At 35.2% G+C, this 22,617-nt stretch overlaps 1 protein-coding gene across 1 annotated transcript in view; it reads left to right on the top strand.

Annotated features, from left to right (window-relative positions):
* LOC140754959 (multiple PDZ domain protein) overlaps nt 1–22,617 on the top strand; it is a 193,711-nt gene that overhangs the window by 88,271 nt on the left and 82,823 nt on the right. The window contains exons 19-24 of the mRNA XM_073090118.1: nt 8,540–8,681; nt 15,143–15,256; nt 16,199–16,324; nt 18,496–18,708; nt 19,344–19,520; nt 20,147–20,237. Coding sequence (XP_072946219.1) covers nt 8,540–8,681; nt 15,143–15,256; nt 16,199–16,324; nt 18,496–18,708; nt 19,344–19,520; nt 20,147–20,237 — 863 coding nt within the window. The remainder of the gene's footprint in view (nt 1–8,539; nt 8,682–15,142; nt 15,257–16,198; nt 16,325–18,495; nt 18,709–19,343; nt 19,521–20,146; nt 20,238–22,617) is intronic.

Here is a 22,617-nt window from a genome sequence, read left to right on the forward strand (position 1 = left end):
TACTTAGAGATGTCAAAGGCTGCTCTTTAATAAAAATAAAATAAATAAACTTGTAGCTATTTAGGATCAGTAGGACAGGATGATCGTTTTACCAATCATTGAAGAATCAAAACATCGCTCACCTAAACATTTCTTTTTTATTTTTATTGGTTGATAGGCACGCGTTTGGCCTTGATCTCGCCTGATGGTAAGCTTTGATGAGGCCTAAGATGTGCCACGTTTATTCACTCTTGATATGAAGACTCCTAGATTATATTTATCGGGAAACACCGAAGCCGGCAGGGCATTCCACTCCTTGGCGGTTCGTATTTAAAAAGTATATGATGATTAAATAGTATGTCAAGATGTTTTCACCATCATATGCATACGAGGAAAAAAATAAGACGTAACCAAGAAACCGCGCCATACATGTCATAAGTAAAAAATACCGCGCAAAAATATAAATACGTGACGTCCTATATTTCATGCGTCACACAAATCAGTGCTGTGACGTCACACTAGTGACCGATGATTACGTTCCATGAATGTGATTCAAAGATTGTAATCTATAATAGAAATAAATAATATTGTTTATCTGTTGTATGCGGCTAGTTTCAATAGGGGGTCACATTAAAGAAAACGTCGTGAAATCGGAAAAAATCTGTAGATTACTTACTGAAAAGGTAAGATTTATTTCAATCTTCAATAGCTCAAGAGTTTCTAAACTGATTTTAAGAGAAAAATAAATTTCGAAACAACTTTAATATGAAATATTTTAACTCTGCAGTGATATTCGAATCTTTCGAAGTTTCTTGGTAAAGAGGTTTATTATTTAAATTACCTGAGATTTTATCCTCCATTTAATCTCTATAAGAGACAAATTTTCAAACTTATTTTCTTAAAGCTTACCTTTATTATATAGGAAAATACCATGCAAAATTACTTTTTTCAAACTTATGTTAATCAGAACAGTTTTATTACAATACTTAAGCATCTGAATATAAAAAGTAACTCTTATTAATTAGTCGTGTCGTGTCGGGGGTCGTCGTCGTCAGTTATAAACGTCTTCTTGTCACTATTACAGCCAATTGAAGTAATGGACATACAGTGGTGTCGTGGTAATCTACTCTAGTCGAACTTTGAGGAAGCCTTAACAGGTCATATAATAACTGCTACATAATGTATGTTTCAGTTCTATTACGATTTCGTTATTTATTTAAAACTAGTTTTTGCCCGCGGCTTCGCCCGCGTTTAAAAGAAAATAATATGACATATTAACATACATAAAACTGAAAATTCGTACCTTCATTGGAATGACAGTGGCGTCATCTGGCGAAAATTGGGCATACCAACTCTGGAACCTTCGAAAGATCATCACTTGATCAAATGCATAGTTTACGATTAAATCCTAACTAATATCGATTAAAATAATCGACTTTTTTGTCCAAAAGATCGATTCTCCGATTAATCGATCTTAGATCGCCATCCCTAGTTCCCGTGGGATTTCCGGGATAAAAACTATCCTATGTCCTTTTTCGCGTTTTAGACTATCTTTGTACAAAATTTAATTAAAATCGGTTCAGTTGTTTAGGCGTGAAGAAGAGACAACTAGACAGACAGACAGACAGAGTTACTTTCGGATTTATAATATTATAGTAAGGATTAGTAAGGATTAATGCGAGAATCACTCGCTACCAGTCAATCAGAAAAATATGCAAGGCGGCATTTAGATGCAAAAAATCGTAAATATTAATATTATTGAATATTATGAAGGTGGTAGAACCCTTTGTGGTTCGACTCCGGCGATACCACTACCACACCTATTTCTACCTAATAACAGCAGTGTTAGGCGCTGCTGTATTATGGTTTGATGGGTGTGGTAAGGGAGATATGCTTCTCCGAGGCGTTTCAGCTTAGTCTTCAGGAGTAGTGGGGCGTCTGTGACCGACCTCAGGTAGGTATCCTATATTATAAAAAAAAAGTATTTTGCATCAGTTATCACGTCTACCAATGTTAGTTACGGTAACTCCTCCGAAACGGCTTTACCTATTTTCACCAAATTTTATATGCATATTCAGTAGGTCTGAGAATCGGCTACTATCTATTTTTTATACCCCTAAGTGATAAGAGTTGTTCACCCTTAACATTTTTTTATTTATATTGCAACACAACGTTTGCTGTATCAGCTAGTTATTTTTAACATTGTAAAACAAATGCGCTGCTGACCTTCAAATTATAGAGATGTTTAAAGTGATGGTAATTAATATGTAATCATTGTTTATCATTGTCAACTGTTGTAATTAGCACGAATAACTTCTCACGGAACTCTTGTTGTGTTGATCGTATATAACATGCAATAGTTTTCTTCGAAATTTACAATAACTAGTCGTAATTAACCCGATAGTTTGAATATTAAGGCTGAAGTAGCAGACGAGCATGCAGTCCACCAGGTTCGCGCATCTGTGGCCGACCTCAGGTAGGAATGTCTAATTCTAATTGTCCAATTCCCATGGGCGGCAGTAACCACTTACCATCAGGTTGACTGCATGCTCGTCTGCTACTCTCATATTATAAAAACCCTGAGGACAAAGTTGGAAAACCTCTGATAAACATCAGTTATGTCTACCACACCCTTCAAAGCGAAATGCAGCAGCGCTTAACACTGCTGTTACTAGGCAGAAAAAGGTGTGACAGCCGTGCCGCGGAGTCTTACCACAAAGGTGGTCGTTGCTACATCGCTTATAATGCCAGTTACACCCGCAATTTAAAATATATACAATCCATACAATATTTTGCCAAATTCAATATTTGATAGGCAAAATATTTGAATATATTGTAATTGGCTTCTGAATTTAAAATTCATTGTGAAAATCTAAATATAAACACGGTATTCTGTGAACAATAGTACACTCACGCTCAAACGGAGTCATCAAACATTGGTGCAGCGTCCGTGCCGCGTTAAGTGATTGAATCCCGTACTGTCGCACACAAAAGTGAATAAACGACCTAATTTGTGAATGTCACACCGTGAGTTTATGAATAATTGGCAGGATTGTAGGAACTTATATTTCCAAAAGGGAAATATGTTCGATTTTTATTTATGTATGTCTGTATTAACGCAATTTTGTCAAAAACTGCTGTCTGATTAGATTTCAATAGGGTTTTCGTTATTTCAAAGCATATGTTTTAAAAAAGTTTTAGTATATAAAACATTAGGCACAGATCAGATAGATAATGTCTTCAGTTGTCAGTTGTAATTATTATTACTATTTTAATATTTGAGACTAACGATAAAGCGGACGTTACCTGATGGAAAGTAGTCAACGTCGCCTTTGAACATTTGCAACAGCTGCTCAACAGCAGCTGAAAGAGAGCTCTTTTTGCACCTTTTTTGAAGAGCCCCATGTCGTAGCGCTCCGGGAATACCTCATTTCACATCTTGCACGTTTGCGGCAAGAACATCAGTGCAAACCGAACCGTGGAGGACCGCCACGAGTCCAGTTGGTGTGGATGGAACTTCATCATTTGGCGAATGGTGCGATGGAGGTATGGTGACGTAGGCACCAGGTCAAATAGTTCCTCGGAACACTCACCATTGTAAAGCCGGTAGAACACGCAAAGGGAACCTTTAACACAGGGAATTTTTAACACAATTCCATAATACTGCATTACGCCTAAATTATTTTACAATAAGATGGCTAATCAGATAAATGTGACGTTTGCTAATAAAATATTTTATATTATTTCCTATTACTTATTCCCACTGTTAGAAACTGATGGAAGTTATGTCGCTCATTAGAATTTAAGATTTCTTTAATAGAAACTGTTTTTCGCCAGCAAACAAATTTTCAATTACTCTTCAGTTTTCCTAACATTTATTTGTTTGCAAAACAGTTTTGTTTGTGACTGTATGAATGCAAGGACGACTGAATGTACTGATTGAATGAGTTTTGCGTTTTCAACGAGAACCGCGCTCTGAATTATAAAAGATATGACACAACGGGACATACGATACTTGTACATTTTTATAATAGTGCTGTATTTTTTGTATAGAATATTTGAACGATTTTTTTTGTGAATTCATTCAAAAGTACATTTTGTGTCATATCCAATGTGTGGTAAAGGAGACCGAAGGCGTTCCAATTGACTTCCTGACCTGACCTGAGTCTGTGACCGGCTTGAAGTAAGATTATAATCTTATCAGGGGTTGATTACGGACTTCTATGGGTGACAAGGAGTAGTTATAGTCTAGTGGTTAAATTAAATGAATCTCAGCCTCCTAATCGAGGGATCGCGGTTCGAATCTTAGGTACGCACATCAAATTTTTCAAAATTATATGCGTACCATAAATTTTATTATTAAATATCTCTTGATTTCACTGATACGGAATCATCGTGAGAAAACCTACGCTCGTAAAAGTTATTAAAAAATCTGGAATTAATTACACATGTCTATGTGCAGCAGTGGTCACATACTATTAGGTATGTATGCTCATTTACTCTACATTTTTCATAAAAAATATAGATTTATTTTGTGTCAATATCATAGATTGAAGCCAGATTAATAGGATAGGATAGAAGTCACATTAATAGGTACAGTCGCGCACAGAAGCTCGATATGATATATAGAGGAAGATAAAAGTATGAACAAAAGATTAATGAGGGTAGGTGGTAAGTGTTCTCGGAATAGGGTAAGCTATCGGGAACTAATGCTTTTGTCACTGAATGAAAATCAATTTATCGTGATGTAAGACGTGTACTATTTTTTATAACATATGCGTAGCAGACGAGCATGCAGTCTACCTGATGGTAAGGGGCGATTGCCGCCCATGGACATGTGTGACAATAAACCCCAGATAGGATCAGATATTCCAACCTGCAACAGCGGCGCACTGCTGTTATTAGGCAAAAGTAGGCATGGCGGTGGTGCCACCGGAGTCGACGTTCACAGGGTTCTACCACCTTCAAAATTTCATTAGAGGACTTATACTATTTAGCGGTCTTATATACTATGCCAGAAACTTGTACAGAAGTATACTCAAAACTTTTCTAAACCTTTACGATAATTGCGTAAATGCTGTAGGAATTCCTATGAAACAAACAGAGAGACATACATTCGATCATTCATATAGATGATAAAAGTATGAACAAAAGATTAATGAGGGTAGGTGTAAGTTCTCGGAATAGGGTGAGCTGACGTTGTCGGGAACTAATGCTTTTGTCGCTCAATGAAATTCAATTTATCGTGACATGTGACGTGTGCTATTAGAGGACTTATACTTTCTTAGAACTGTTTTGTTTATTTTACGAGTTTGTAACTTTTTTTTTAATTTGATCGTAATTTGTGTATGCACGTGCGCCATCTACCGTTACTTAGATCTAAACCTTTGGGAAAGTGTATTAAAACTTCCTAAACTTTAATGACAATTGGATAATTGGTTTGGAAATGTATGGAACAAACAAAAAGACAGGCATTTGTTCGGTTATATAGGTGATAAAAGTATGAACAAAAGATTAATGAGGGTAGGTGTAAGTTCTCGGAATAGGGTGAGCTGACGTTGTCGGGAACTAATGCTTTTGTCGCTCAACGAAATTCAATTTATCGTGACGTATGACGTGTTTGCTATTAGAGGATACTATTAGCGGTCTTATACTTTCTTAGAATTGTTTGTTTTTTTGTCTTACTAGTATACATTATAAATTTGACATCTTAAAAGCTCAATGTATGTTTTTTAATAAGTGATAAGGAGCCAAGAACCAGTTTTTAACAATAATTTGAATAAAAAGCTTAGTTAGTCTTGCGTTTTCTAAGATGAACTTTTTTTAAATAAAGATTAAATCTTTTTGAATATTCTTAATTTATAACAGATTTGGTAGTGATAGTCTAGCGGTTATGAAACTCGGCCTCTCGATCGAGGGGTCCGAGGTTCAAATCCCAGGCACGCACCTCTAATATTTCGAAGTTATGTGCGTATTAGAAATTAATTATCACTTGCTAAACGGTGAAGGAAAACATCGTGAGGAAACCTGCATACCTGAGAGATTTATAAAAAAAAAAAAACCTCAAAGGTATGTGAAGTCTACCACTACGCACTTGGCCAGCGCGGTGGACTATGGCCTAATCCTACTCATTCTGAGAGGAGACCCGTGCCCAGCAGTGGGACAGTAATGGGTTGATGATGATAACAGATTTAATAATTTATCTTCAAAATTATTAAAAAAACACATTCAGATAGATAGATCAGTAAAACTTAACATTAAATTATTTTACTTGTGGAAGAAGTAAATAAACCGACCACTCACGCTTTTAATTATTTACTTTTTTGTAGAAAATATGTATTCAAAATTTAAATATTTAAATACCAAAATATAATTAAAGGGATATCGTTGCGTTATTGTACTCGACTGTACATAAATGGTGGGGTCAGTCAGGCGAACACATTCAAAGCAACAGCACAATGAAAACACGATACAAGCGTATTGAATAACGGAACAATATGCACTGCGAATTAGGGTCGTTACAAGTTACAACCCAATTAATGAGTTATTGTAGCTTTAAACTTTACGCGATTGTACATCATTTGATTGTACATCATTCAAGTGTTGAACTAATAATAATGCCATAATACAGGCATAAGAGAAGCGCACTGAATAATGGTATAATATTCATTGTTATGGAGACATAGTATATGCTTAACGAGCATTTGCCCGCGACTTTGCTTGCGTTATGAAGTAATATTTTCATCCCCTATTCTATCCCCTTGGGGGTAGAATTGATCAAAATCATTTCTTAGCGGATCCCTACGTCATAACATCTACCTACATGTCAAATTTCAGCCCGATACGTCCAGTGGTTTGGGCTGTGCGTTGATAAATCAATATGTCAGTCAGTCACCTTTAGAGTTATATATATTTAGATATTTGTAGTGATAAAATGTGTAGTCAAACTATTACTGTTATTATCCCGGAATTAACAGGCTTACATGGCCATGTGACGGATAGTCTTACATATCCCTTCGAAGATTGATAATACTATCTTAGGAGACGGAGTAAGGTTCTTGAGTGGCGAACACATTTAGACAAAAGGAACGCAAGACGCCGCCGACTAAGTGAACCGACCTTGAAAAAAGAGGGTTAATGTTGCGTCAATTAAAATAAGCAGCGATAGTCTAGTGGTTGAAACTCAGCCTCTCGATCAAGAAGTTCGTGATTCTAATCCCAGGCACGCGCCTCTGATTATTCAAAGTTATGTGTATATTAGAAATGAATTATCACTTGTTTTAACGGTGAAGGAACAACGTGAGAATGTGAACTAACAACGTGAACTATGGCCTAATCCTTCTCATTCTGAGAGGAAACCCGTGTCCAGCAGTGGGACAGACGATAACGACAATGTCTGGCAGTGGAACTAAATACTAATGGTTGCAATAAATCTAAATATACAGGGTGAATTTTTAAAACGGGCCTTCAGGGCCAAATCCGAAACTATAAGGATTAGCGAAAAATGCTGAAAGGAGTTACGAGGCCGATTTTCATAAAAACCAAAACTGCATCATTACTTTTTTAAAATAACTTTTTCCCTGATCTATCAACGCACAGCCCAAAACACTGAACGGATCGGGCTGAAATTTGGCATGCAGGTAGATGTTATGACGCAGGCATCCGCTAAGAAAGGATTTTGATCAATTCTCCCCCAAAGGAATAAAATAGGGGATGAAAATATTACTTCATAACGCGAGCGAAGCCGCGGGCAAAAGCTCGTTATTAATAAATACATTTAAAAGTATGCGACTGTAAATTAAGGAGAGCTCAGTCAGGTGAATGCACTAACGATACAATACTGCTTGTACACGATACAAGCACAGGCACAATACAAGCGCTCTCGATAAAGGAACAATATCCACAGCAAATTGGGGCCGGACTTCGTTTGTTATTTTTATTCGTTACAAATCAATTCTATTGATGGAATGGCGAATGTTTATTTTGTATTGTACAAGCTTCGAATTAATCGCGTCATTGTACTTATCGAATTTGTATTTTTTATTAAGCTGATGTAAGATTGGGGACCTGTAAGTTGTAAATTGTAGATCTAAATTGGGAATTTCGTGTAACTGCCTTTCATACCATACCATATCTCTCAAACAAGAACTGCTACAAGGCAGAAATAGGCGGCATTACTTTCACAAAAATCAAAGTTGTCACTTTCAAGGACTGGTGCCCGTTATTAATAATCAATCTATCTAATGCTTTGCCTACCAAAGATCGACGATTTCTTCATACTAGACATTGTTAAAATTTCGGTTTGATAAATATTGGATAAATTGATTATTAATAATGGGCTTAAGGTGATCGCCTTAAATGTAACTTAAGCTTTGCTTGTTAGATACCTTCTATCTCAGTTGTTGATTTTAAGCTAAATTCTCAATCTATAATGAAAGACATTAGACTTATTTCGACTTATTTATTGAGACATATTAATATGTAACGGGTACTCACGATACGCGGTTTTTAATTAATTTATGATGAAAGATAAAATTATAATTAACATTTTGTCCAACAGCCACGCCCTACCAACCATGACGGTGACGGTGTCGCCCGACCGCCGCGAGGGCGTGGGCTCCCAGCGCTGGGGCCCCGCGCGCCGCGTCACGCTGAAACGGAGCCCTGGGGCCCCGCTTGGTGTCAGCATTGTCGGCGGAAAGGTAAGTTCAAATCGATTAGATGTTAAACAACAAAAATCTACACTTTGAAGTCGTCACAGTTTGCTCTGCACATAGGTACTTCTATCAAACGCTAACGGAGTAAAAACGCTAAGACATCTAAATGATGAATTTATATTATATCTGTTGTGGGTATGTATGTATGTGTCCTCGTTTTTGTGTGCATGTATGGCACATGTCACTGATTTGCCAAAAAATTATAAATAGGTGTTTTATTATTTCTAATCAGATAGTTAACCAAATACATAGTTTCCTTTAAGACTGCGGCGGCACCACCGCCACACCTATTTGTGTCTAGCAACAGCAGTGTAAGCGCTACTGTGTTCGGGTTTGAACGGTGTGGTAAGGGAGATATACTTATCCGAGGCGTTTCAGCTTCGTCGTCAGTGGAAGCGGCGCATCTGTGGCCGGCCTCAGGTAGGAATATCTAATCCTATCTGGGGTTGATTACAGATTTCCATGGGCGGCAGACCACTTACCATCAGATGGACTGCATGCCCATTTCCTACTCCTATATTATAAAAAAAAAAAAAAAACTAGCAGTACCAACCAGCGAAAATTCTATCAAGAACGTTAATCCTTATTTAAATGACATTTTAGAAAGCAGAGTCCAATTTACATAAATTTAAACATTTCTAGAAATTCTTTACTTCAGCGCGACATGCAAAAATAGATATGAAATTCTAAATCTGATCGCTAAAGCTTTACGAGCGGTTACATCGCCCGTGAAAGCTCCGAACTCGTAAATCTACAGCTTTCTAAGCTTTCACAGTTACCTTGACAGCTTTTTGTGTATGGAAAGATATTCTGGTGTTAACACATGTAATATATAGTACTGGAAAAAATTAAGGGATCAAAAAAAAATTCCAAATTTTTCGGTAGTTTTCAACAGGCCGTAACTTTGAGAGAAATGGTCGTACAGGAAATAAAAAAATAGGAAATTGTAGCTCCAAGTGTCTAGTTTTTGGATTAGAACTTCAAAATTTTGTAGCCTCCGCGGTTTCTGAGTAATCGTAGAAAAACCAGCAACAAAAAAAAATTCAAAATTTTTTTAGTTTTTTTTTTGGTCTACGGGCATGGAAATTTTTTTTTTAGCTTAACCACCATGAGGATCGGATACTTTGTTCATTTAGCTTTAATTTCTTTTTTTAAACACCCTGATACGACCACTCCTCGCTGAGATATCGGTCCTCAAATGGAAAAGGATCTTTTTGTCTTTGATTATCGATATCTCAGCAACCAATGATCGTACAGAAAGTTAAAGATGGCTTTCAAGAACTTGAATAAATTCCCCTTAAAGACTGTTCATTGTTTTTTCGAAAAAAAATTTTTTTCTTTCTGTCACATGAATTTGAAAATGCAACAAAAAAAGGGCTTTTGGTGGTTTTTTGGAAAATCAAGCGCTGGATCGTAAATATTGAGGAAACCACTAATGTTAAGTGTGCCTTTTACAGTTCAATATGTCCACAAAAACCCTACAAAGAATCAAATTAATCCAGCCAGCCGTTTTTTTGTTTCACTTGATCGAATTTTTGAAAAAATTAAAGGATCGTTTTTTGCTCTGAAAAGCTCATAATTTTTAAAAATGAGAATAAAAAATTGTTTTTCCGAGCTTTTTCCACATTTTTGTTCCAGAAAGTGCTTAAATTTTCAAAAAGAAAAGAAAAAAAAACTCTGAAAAAACAATGGACAGTCGTTAAGGGGAATTTATTCAAGTTCTTGAAAGCCATCTTTAACTTTCTGTACGATCATTGGTTGCTGAGATATCGATAATCAAAGACAAAAAGATCCTTTTCCATTTGAAGACCGATATCTCAGCGAGGAGTGGACGTATCAGGATGTTTAAAAAAAGAAATTAAAGCTAAATGAACAAAGTATCCGATCCTCATGGTGGTTAAGCTAAAAAAAATTTTTCCATGCCCGTAGACCAAAAAAAAAAACTAAAAAAAATTTGAAAATTTTTTTGTTGCTGGTTTTTCTACGATTACTCAGAAACCGCGGAGGCTATAAAATTTTGAAGTTCTAATCCAAAAACTAGACACTTGGAGCTACAATTTCCTATTTTTTTATTTCCTGTACGACCATTTCTCTCAAAGTTACGGCCTGTTGAAAACTACCGAAAAATTTGGAATTTTTTTTTGATCCCTTAATTTTTTCCAGTAGTGTATGTTATATGTGTTCTTAAATTCTAGGGGTGAAGGCATGCATAAGTGGATTGAGTGGGAATATCAGAATTTTGTTTTTGTCTGACTACGAACTTATGTTTTTCGAGTTCGAGTTATGTTTTGAAGCATATGTACATATTTGTATACTAGCTGACCCCGAAACGTTGTGTTGCCATATAAATAAAAAATTGTTAAGGGTGAACAATACTTATCACTTAGGGGTATGAAAAATAGATAGTAGCTGATTCTCAGACCTACTGAATATACATATAAAATTTGGTGAAAATCGGTAAAGCCGTTTCGGAGGAGTACGGTAACTAACATTGTGACACAAGAATTTTATATATAAGATATTTTAAGAGTTATTATAAAATGCACCTATAAATATTTTAAAATATTTTTAGCAGACGATTTTTTGATTACGATCAAGCGTTTTCCCTCAATCATAAGGTGTCTTCGTCTAGTGTTGTTTATTAGTGAGACTTTCTACCTCGAAATATTATATAGTTGTTTTAATTATTAATCTTTTACGTTCCACCAACAAAATCCCCAATTTCACGCCTACAATTTTCTTATTTCTTCATACGTAACTCTGTATGTTTTCGATCCAAAAATGGGGTACATTTTATAAATAAATAAACGCTTTCTACACTCACAGCCCCACACTAGGATTCCCTGTGTCGTGGGTGCCATGGACACACACATAGACAAATACACAAACACCCAGACCCAGAAACAGAAATCTAAATTCATCATTTAGATATCTGTCTGGCCGGGGATCGAACCCGGGACCCTCTGCGCGTCAGACCGGTATGGTCGCCGGTCCGCCACGCGGGTCGTTATTTCTTTAAAAAAAAGAAAAAAAGAAGTTTTTCTTTTAAATCTTTTCAAAAGTACAATTTCTTGTGAAAGCGGAATTTCCTGTAAAAACGTTCATCCTTACCCTTAGATGAATTCTCAGAATTGAAAATGTTTCGGTATTTGTAATGTTTTCTTTAACGTAAGAGACAACCATTGTTTATATGTCGCTAGTGTATAAAAAACATACTAAATGTTCTGTAAATGTTCCCATGAATTTTCTTCTGAAGTTATTTTGACATCACACACAAAGTATCTCGTAAATTATACGGGTAATGACCCCTTAGGCTGCGTGCTAAGTGGTTCTAATTTATCGACATTATTTCTCGAATGCTACTTAATTATTATTTATTTCTCGCATGCGAGAAATAGCTGAAGTTGTACTCACTTAGACTTATGATAGTTTACTTTTGATTTCGGAAAGTATACTTGTATTAATTTGTATTTGTAAAAAGATTTTTCCTTGCCTAGAGAGGCTTTTCTCAACCCTCCTTATTAAAAAACGAACACAACATAAAAATACAATATAGAGTAATAATTTTATGTTGCATCAACAAAGTAAGCGCCAAAAAAGGTAAAGCACTGAATTACAATGTATTTTATGCCTGTGGTTTTCTATTTCTACATAAGTAAATACTCTGTGTGTTTTCAATACAAAAATACAGCTACGTTTCCATTGGAAAAAAGTCCCATTTCCTGTAAAAAAAATCCTGTAAAAACTTTCATCTTTACCCTTATATGAATTGTAAAAGTTGTTTCGTTATTTGTAATGTTTTATTTAACGTAAAAGAGGCAACATGGAGGCAACCATTGTTAATACGAGTATGTCGCTTCGATGTATAAAAAACATTAAATGTTCCCATGAATTCTCTTCTGAAGTTATTTTGACATCACACACAAAGTGTCTCGTAAATTATTCGGGTAATGACCCCTTAGGCGGCGTGCTAAAGTGGTTCTAATTTATTGACATTATTTCTCGAATGCTACTTCATTATTACGTCTTTCTCGCATGCGAGAAACCCATACCATCCATACCCTTAGATTAATTCTCAGAATTGAAAAACAGGTTTCGTTATTTGTAATGTTTTCTTTAACGTAAAAGAGGCAACCATTGTTTATATGTCGCTCGTTGTATAAAAAACATACTAAATGTTTCCATTAATTTTCTTCTGAAGTTATTTTGACATCACATACAAAGTGTCTCGTAAATTATACGGGTAATGACCCGTTAGGCTGCGTGCTAAGTGGTTCTAATTTATTGACATTATTTCTCGAATGCGAGAAATAGCTGACGTCAGCTGTTTTCGCATGCTTATGATTGTTTTTTACTTTCGACATCGGAAAGTAAACTTGTAAATTTAAAATGTACTTATAGGAAGACCTTTCTCGGCCCTCCTAATTAAAAACAAACATTAAATAACAGTATTAAAATTATACTGTAATTTTAATACTGTTATTTAATGAAAAAACTTATTATAAACAAAAAATGTCTATGTTAGTCCTAAAACTTTCATACACATTACTCTTAAATGTTACTCCTCAAAGTTTCATACATACATAAGCTCGAAAACCATTACCTTACGCTGTCGGGTTAAAAGTATAGTAATTTAATTAATTGGCAGATATTATCGAACATTTATGAAATGAAGGCAAGAAGCTCGCACGTCTAATGGTAAGCCACAGCTGCCGCTAGACATTAAGATTTAAACCCAAATAGATATTGTTTTTGGTTGATCACCAATGCTATCCTGAAGACTAAGTTTATTTATTTATTTACTCTTTATTGACCATGTTAAAAACAATGTGGTGCAAAAGGCGGACTTAATGCAAAATAGCATTTTCTCCCAGTCAACCTTAGGGATGTGCAGAAAAATTGAAGGCGGTACAACTATACTAAATAATAATAATAATAAATAGGATATAAAATAATATGAAAAAAGGGAGAAAGGAGACCATGAAAAAAGAAATATGAGAAAGAAAGAGAAAAAAAAGAAATAAGATATAAATAGAAGTAAATACATTTTAAAATAAATTACTACGTGAAAATGAAGAAAAATTGTTGAAGTTAGGAGATATATAAATAAGTCTTCCTCACCACCTTAAACAAGAATACATATTGCTTAACACTATTATACGGCAGAAATATATAAACGTTACATTATTTTCAGGCAAAAGTAATTTAATCAGGTGTAACCGTGTGTCCGAGGCCTATTTCGAAAGTAGGTTAATAATTTCCGGAGTATAAGGGAATTAATTTATGATGCTCTTTAATGGTTTCAACCAATTAGTGGTGAAAAATGTTATTGATAATGATGATGTTGGGAATATATCATTAGAGATGGGTGTGTAATGTGTTAATAGGTTAGTTCTATTTTGTTAAGTGGCTTTTCACGTAAATATTTAAGAAATAGAACTAATCATCTTTAGCGTTAGGTACAGAATGATCTTTACGGTATCCCCTGCCTGTCGTAAGAGGCGACTAAAAGGGGGCTTCCGGGGTTGCGGGCGGCAAGAGTGGGAGCTCGAATCGCCCGGTAAGCGACCCCGGGAAGGGCGCGGGAAGGGTTGTCGCATACCGTCGTACGCACCAGACGGTGTGGCGAACGTCAAGCTCACCTGGGCAGAGCCCGACGGGGCAACGCGCTAAGAAGACTCCGGTTACGTTCCTTTGGAGATCCCGGAGCCCTCTACGAAGCGCCGAGGACGGCCATCGGGGGGGTTTTAGTGGTTTTTAAGGTTTCCACCTCGTAAACAAAAAAAAGAGGTACAGAATGATCTTATATTTTAGCTTAAAAATCTAAAATGTTAGTTACTTAACAAAATAGAACTATCTTAAATTAAAAATAGGTATTTTAATAAAGGATCGGTCAGAAGCTAGAAAATATCAGAGGGATAGCTTAGTGGTTGAAACTCGGCAATCAATCTCAATCGAGGGATCCGAGGTTCGAATCCCGGACACGTGATTCGAACTGAGGCGTTCCAGCTTAGTCCTCAGGAGTAGCGGCGCATCTGTGGCCGACCTCAGGTCGGAATATCTAATCCTATCTAGGGTTGATTACAGGTGTCCAATTGTCCATGGGCGGCAGTAGCCACTTACCATCAGGTGGACTGCATGCTCGTCTGCTACTTCTATATTATAAAAAAGTGATGTCTCAAAGCACTTGTTAAAGAATTAGTAATTTATAATCGTGAAGAAACTTTTCATTTCAAATTTTATTATCTGTTAGCCTAGTCTAGTCTATTTGGTATAGACTTATTGCAAAAAAAAAAACAATTATTAGTATCTAGCTATTACTATACTAACTTATACGGACCGGACAAAGAACAACACACTATAAGAAATAATTAATTGAAAGGTCACTTATATGCATGTAGTTTTGTAAGCAAAATCTTAAATCTAAGTATGAAGTTTGTTCGCAGGTCGACATAATATCAAAACATGATTCTGATGATGGCCAGGAGAAGGCGATCTTCGGGATCTTCATTAAGAATGTGGTACCCAACAGTCCTGCTGGGAAGAGTGGTGAATTACAAGTAAGTCTCTTGAAACAGTGGTAGTAGATAGACCGGCGAAGTCGTTGGACTAAAGTTTGAGCCAAAATGAAAGATTTATTTTCTTTTCATACGTATAAGAAGGTGGTAGAACCCTTTGTGGTTCGACTCCGGCGGCACCACCGCCACACCTATTTCTACCTAATAACAGCAGTGTTAGGCACTGCTGTGTTCCGGTTTGAAGGGTGTGGTAAGGGAGACAGACTTTTCCGAGGCATTCCAGCTTAGTCTTCAGGGGTAGCGGCGCATCTGTAGCCGACCTTAGGTGGGAATATCTAATCCTATCTGGGGTTGATTACAGATGTCCATGGGCGGCAGTAGCCACTTACCATCAGGTGGACTGTATGCTCGTCTGCTACCCCTATATTATATCTATAGAAAAAAATATATATATGTTATACGTAACGATGAAAGTGACGAGTTTTCTGATGGAAAGCAATTTTTCTTATTATTATTATTTTATATAATTCACATAACTTTGGAAAAACAGAATTGCGTGTTATGTATGGTGGTGTATATTTTTAATTTTGGCTGAGTCTATTAATACAGGTACTGTACGAACAATTTATAATTATTAATACGGGTACTGGACAAACAATTTATTATTATCCGATTCGAACCGGTAGATTTAGAGAAATCTAAAAAAAACTACAAAAAAATTTTTTTGAAATGTTTTTTTTTAGTAACTTTTAAAACCTAACCTAACCAATTGAATAAATGTACGAATAAATATAATTTATTAGTCCAGTACCTGTACAAATAGTCACATTGTTTAATTTTTTGCATCTGCACGCATCCCTTGTGATAGGGAGGGTGGTACATACTGCATGGTTGAAAATATATACCATCATACATATTTGTAGCGGATTGTTGCGAAGAAGTTTTGATCTTAACTTAAACTTATTATATTTAATTATTTAATAGACAGGTGACAGGATCCTGGAAGTGGACGGTGTTTGTGTGCGTTCCGCACAGCACGAGCGCGCTGTGCAACTGATCAAAGCTGCTGGGAACACAGTCACGCTCACAGTGCAAAGCCTTCAAGCTTGGGTATGTATCCACCTTGTTGTGTGTGTACGACTGATACTTATAAGTTAGGTTAGGTTCCATATTTAATCATCTTTATCTATCTATACCTACTTATAATAAATCTGTAGAGAGGTCAATTCTGTACATGAAATATATTTCCAAAATAACTATCAGGGGGTGATTAGGGATCTATACTGATGCCAAAAATGCAATCAGTACATTTTTTGTCTGTCTGTCTGTCTGTATAACCGTTATAGAAACAAAAACTACTCGACGGATTTTAATGGTTTGATTTTAATTTTTAATTTATGGTTGACTCACAATATCACGTGTAACTCCCGATAGCTTAGTAGTTCGAAGCTTTCTGATTATATTTGTCTACTCCTACGTTTATAACACTCTCAGTCATCCCTAATTAAAAACTTAGCTATTCTATAAAAAAAAGAATCAAGGAAATCATTCCCCTAAGTGATAAGGGTTGTTCACCCTTAACATTTTTTTTTTATTTATATGGCAACACAACGTTTTCTGGGTCAGCTAGTTAATAATAAAGACTTCAATACAGTAACACTACTCTAATTCGGACCTGCCTGCAAACATCACTACATGGATCCTATCTCGTATGAGGCCGCCTTAGCTCTACACTTAACTCTCGGGAGATCTATATTCTCTTCTCAGATATATCATCTTAAACCTTCAGGTCAACTAACAGGCTATCTTCACAGGTCACAAGACCTCAAAAAGTTATAGCTTATAAGGATCAAAGTATTTTTTTCGAAAATATTTTTTTATACATACTAATCGTTTTCTTACTCTGATCAGGATTTTTTTATTCAACCCACTTGAGATATATTTTATTTTTCAAATTTTGATTATAAAAAAATACATATAGTCGAACAAAAAACCTCCTCTTCGAAGTCTGTTAAAAATAGATTTAATCTGGGTGAAGTTCTTACCTAATTATATATTCATAAGATCCTCTTTTACAAAACAAAACATAAATATATTATAGTTCCCGTAAAACTGCTAGTCCGCTCTGAATATAGAAATGAATCGCGTCACCATAGCAAATTGGATGACTACACCTGCTCGAAACAACGTCAGAGCGGACTAGCAGTTTGGCGCGGACTATAACAAAGTATTTAAATCATAGTTAGTTTTAATGTTATATATAACGTGAAGATTTTTATTAACGTCACAATGCTTTGGTTGTAAGACTTCGTTAGAAAAGTTAGTTTAAAAATACCATCGCATTTACTAGGTTTCTTCGCACTGAGTATATTAGCTGAGACTTGTATAGTTCGCGTAAAACTGCTAGTCCGCTCTGAATATAGAAATGAATCCCGTCGTCATAGAAAAATTGTATGACTACACCTGGTCGCTACAACTTCAGAGCGGACTAGTAGTATGGCGCGGACTATACGTGTACTGAGAATGTAACTGGTAGAGATTTGATAGAAATATGAGACTGGTAGTGGTAGACTAAGGTCGTCGGAGGTCCGTCGGAAATGTTGAATGAGGCCCCCAGGCTAAGAAGTTGGATCTGATTTTACGTTTTTACAAATGTCTACAAGGGAACTCGTAGACATTTGGACTCTAGACTCGTAGACCCTCTAGACCCCCTATTAGTTCGCCTGTGGGCTTTGGTTTTATGAAAGATAATGTTAAACATATGAGGAATATAATATTTAAAATGCACCTTTTGAAAATGATAGAGGCAGTATGATATGACCGGAGATGTACTCACCATTGCCAATCGCCATACCTATTTTTGGCTTGAAACAGTTCTTCATGTTGGTGGACTATCTTAGTCCTCAGGGGTAGCAACTCGTTTGTGATAAGTCGGTAGAATTTCTGTTCTATATAGAGTGGGTTATAGTCCATTGAAATGTTACAATTTAAGGACCGAATATTGCATTTTTTAGAAGACGCAATTTTATTTTTGGGACATGTGTCCCAATAAATAGAAGGGTCAATAGAAGGGGGTCAATAGAAGCTTAACCTCAAGTTTGTGGGGTCGCCACCCTCGTCCCCCGGCCGACATTTTGGAAAAAGGGGTGAAAACACTTTGAAAACACAAGTTATAAGCAGCAGCTTTTATCTACTTTCTACTCCAATCTTATGAATTCTCGTTAAAATAAAATCAAATTGTTATACTTGATTCCGTTGTAGAGTTACCAATTTCTATACAGAACACAGATTCATCAGACGTTGATGGGTCAACGCCATCGCCAACTAAGAAACGGAAAGCGCCAGCAACGCCCGCCGCGTCTAACGCTTCCGCGACCGCTTCAGCGCCCGCTAACGCCTCTGCGACAACAAATGCGACGAATGCCACTAACTCCGCGCCCGCGTCCGCGTCCGCTCCGCCTGTCACTGGGAACACACCCGAATCAGAAGTTAAGGTAATTCAATAGTAATTTTTAAGGTAATTCAATAAATATTTTGTAACAACATTTTTAAGCGGTTCATATACGTCAGAATTTTTTTTTGTGTTAAATATGTTTTTGTAAATCAATGATTGAAACCACGGCATTAATTATTGAATAAATGTTAATTGCTTATTATTATTTTATGAATTGCGGATTCAAACCACGACGAATGATTGAATTAATATTAATTGTTACATAGAAATAAAATGTAATAAAAACACATTATTTTTTACATTCGAGTTAAATCAATTAGCACGCTTCTTGCATAAGGAAATTGTTAACACTTTTGCAAATAAAAATCTTGATCATTCGATTGATTTTATTAAAATTTATACTTGATTCTACTTATAATTTTCTTTTGTAATAAATGGTATGTATTTTTATGGATATTGTATTTCTGTCTACCGTGTTGTATTCGTAAAAACACCAATTGTATAATATGTAACATACGTAAACCTTCTTTTAAGATATGCTTTTACATAACCACTCTCCATCCAAATTGGATCAGTTGTTTTTAAAAAATTGCGTACATACATACATACATACATACTTACACACATACATACATAATCTCCTTTTTTGACTATTAACAAAATATCTCTACCCAGATAACGGTGACGTCAGACCCGGAGCAAGAGAAAGCGACCTCAGAATCAACAAATCAGCAGAAGGAGTCATCTGAACCGGAGAAACCAAAGCCAGTATACTCCTCCTCGGAGAGTGAGGATGAGGGGGAAGATGAACGGCATCAGGGAGGGAGGATCTATACTGAAGCTGGTGTTGAGGTGAGAATCTTGATGTTAGAACGAGTTAATTAATCGTTTTTTTTCTAAAATAAATCGATTAATCAAAAAACAATTGTAGAAATAATTGATTTGAAACTGAATTCGAAATTGGTCTACAAAAAAAGCTTGTCAATAGTCCCTGTAATTTAAATAAATTTAAAAACGAATAATAAATATCGAATAATATTGTTGTAGAAATAATAGATTTTTAAAACTTAAGTCATAATTGGCCGACGATGTCCATGAAATCAATAATCCCTGAAATTTGACAGCGAAAAAACTTCAACACGAAATTTGCTCTCGAATTGTAAATATTTATGATGGTGGTGTGGTCTTAAACGTTATAGTCAGGACACACAAGCTGTATTTAGTCTTCAAGGATAGATCAGTTTTTTTAATAAAAAAAAATGTACCACTTAAGCTTGAATGTGGTAAGGCGTAGTTAATTCTCAGGTCAGTCAGAAGTCCAGTCTTCATAAGAGTTGATTACAGATGTTGATACGTGACCAATTAATGAACACAAATAAAATATTTTTCGTTGTAAAATAAATAAAAACCTCAGTCCTTACATCGTCATTCGCCTCTAATCTGAACAGACCATAACATTCTAATCTTCTTGAATTTAGATCGATCGAGCCTCAGCCGGCGCAGTGCGACGCAGCAGAGAAGAGAGGGAGGCGGATCCAGAAGAAGAAGATGAATTCGGCTACACAACAAGTGAGTGGAAAGATACATTATTCACTCTTGTTAACTTCTCTTTTTATTTCATACACGTCTACTTGTACGCGTGCCTTCTAGAACATTCTAGGTGAATTGATTTTGGTTATAATTCTACAACTTTCATAAATACGATGTGATATTTAGCATTTCGGATGATAAATATTTTTAGGAAAAATTTCGATAACAATTTTTATATTAGTTTTATTGTCGGTAATTTTAGGGTTATAAATCTAAAAGCACATTTTATATTGCCCTATTTATTAAATTGATTTTACAATATTATGAAAAAATATTTATAAATTTATTTACGGCAGTTATTAGCATTTCGGTTGAAAAATATTTTTAGGAAAAATTCTGAGAATAATTTGTATATAATGACGGTATTTTTAGGATTATAATTTTGAAGAATATTTAATATTGTAAAATTTGTTACAATTATTTTATACCAATTTACAATTATTTACATTTTAAAATTACTTGTGTCTGTTTTTAAATGATAAATTTTATATTAAAACAATAAGCCTTGACTTATACTGATAACTACATTTTAAAGTTTTCGTAGTTATTAATTTTTAAGTAGACCGTCTTTATTTATTACTTTCGCATAAAATATAAAGCTTATTTAATACTTTAATACATTACTTCTTACACTACATTATAACAAGGACTTGTAATTTAAATTTTAAATAATGCTGTCGAGGTCTTTTCGTTGACAAATTAATCTTTACGGAGCAATTATCCTAATATTACATTAATATTTAAACGAAACATATTTTATATGATGTTTAAATTTAAAATATTTTAAATCAACGTTTAATTTATTTTTTTATAAAGTTTTACTTTATAAAAAAAATGTTGAAAGGTATCTATTTGGTATAATTATAGAGTCGAATAAAATTCGTGGCCTCGAATCAAAATTGCCACTTTCATACGTTACAATTACTTAATATTACAAATTGTGTGAACAAGAAAACTTGTATAGCTAAATTAAAAGAAACAACATACATATTTTGTTATTTTTAATTTGGCCCGTTTGGGATAAATAGATCAGAGTGTATATTTTCGTGGATCGGAGTTGCGCGCCAATGTAACACATAATATTATTATTATAATTACACTAAGGAGTATAATATCAAACATACGTACACACACGCTTTTTTATAATTTTTACGTCACACAAAAAAAGTACGGTGCAAAATTTATTAGAAAGTGGAACAACCTTTGTATAAAGGTTTCTATACATAGGCTAGGCTTGAAGGCGTAATGGAATTTCATTATTCAATACCTTTTTAACAAAACCCTGTCCTTTACTGTAGTTGATTTGGTTTCTATTTTTTATCAACTGACGTACGTAGTGCTATTAAGTATGTATTCGCCATAGACTTAAGAAAGTTATTGACCAGACGCTCCAATCTATAGAATAACGTATTAGGATATCTACACTAATATTATAATGAGGAAAACTTTGTTTGTTTCTTTGCTTGTAATGAGTAGGCTCAAAAACTACTGGACCGATTTTAAAAATTCTTTCACCATTCGAAAGCTTCATTATCCACGAGTAACATAGGCTATATTTTATATGAAATATATTTGATAAATAGATTTTGAGGCGGTACAAAGTTTGCCGGGTCAGCTAGTACGTTATAAAGAGCCAGTAATGCCAATAAGCCAGGAAATTAAAACAAAATCTGACTTAAAAAATGCTGACTAGAGAAGTAATGTAGCCTATGACATAGCCTTCTCCAATGTAGGGAAATCCAACGACACCTCATATGTTAACCTGCACACCTGCACACCTGCTATGATAACAAATACAAAATAAATTAAAATTTGGTTATACGGAACCCGTCGTGTGCGAGTTCTTCGCACTTGGCCAATTTTTCTCAAGTACACGATATTTGCACTTACGCCATTGTAATAGCAAAGGTGCCTTCAATGACATACGGTATAGCCTATACCGTATAGACAAGTTGGGATATATAAGGACAACATATACCGTTAAACCTCGTAAATAACTCTGGCCAGAATATGAGAATTCCTTTGAGTTGTGGGGTAGAGACGGATGACGTCACATTCATTATGGTAGACTAGATTGTAATTATGGGAAACTTTCTCAAACGCTCTGTTTTGAAGAAGAATCTTTAATTTGACACTATACTGCGAATATAGGCGATTATATTATGTGGTTTAGTGAATATAACGCAGAATATAAGCGATTATAGTTTAGTGAATTTAAGTCTCTTTCAGCGGTCTTGGGTTCAAATCAAAATTTGATTTTTTCATATGTGCGTATAAAAATTCCTTGTTTAAATGCTAAAAACAATGTGAGTAAAGCAAAAATGTTAGATAGCTTTTTTCCTCTCAGAATGAGAAGGAT

This window comes from Epargyreus clarus, unplaced genomic scaffold (genome assembly GCF_041222505.1).
Source record: "Epargyreus clarus isolate Ecla_fem2 unplaced genomic scaffold, WU_Ecla_fem_2.2 ptg000032l, whole genome shotgun sequence".
Classification (NCBI taxonomy): Eukaryota; Metazoa; Arthropoda; class Insecta; order Lepidoptera; family Hesperiidae; genus Epargyreus; species Epargyreus clarus.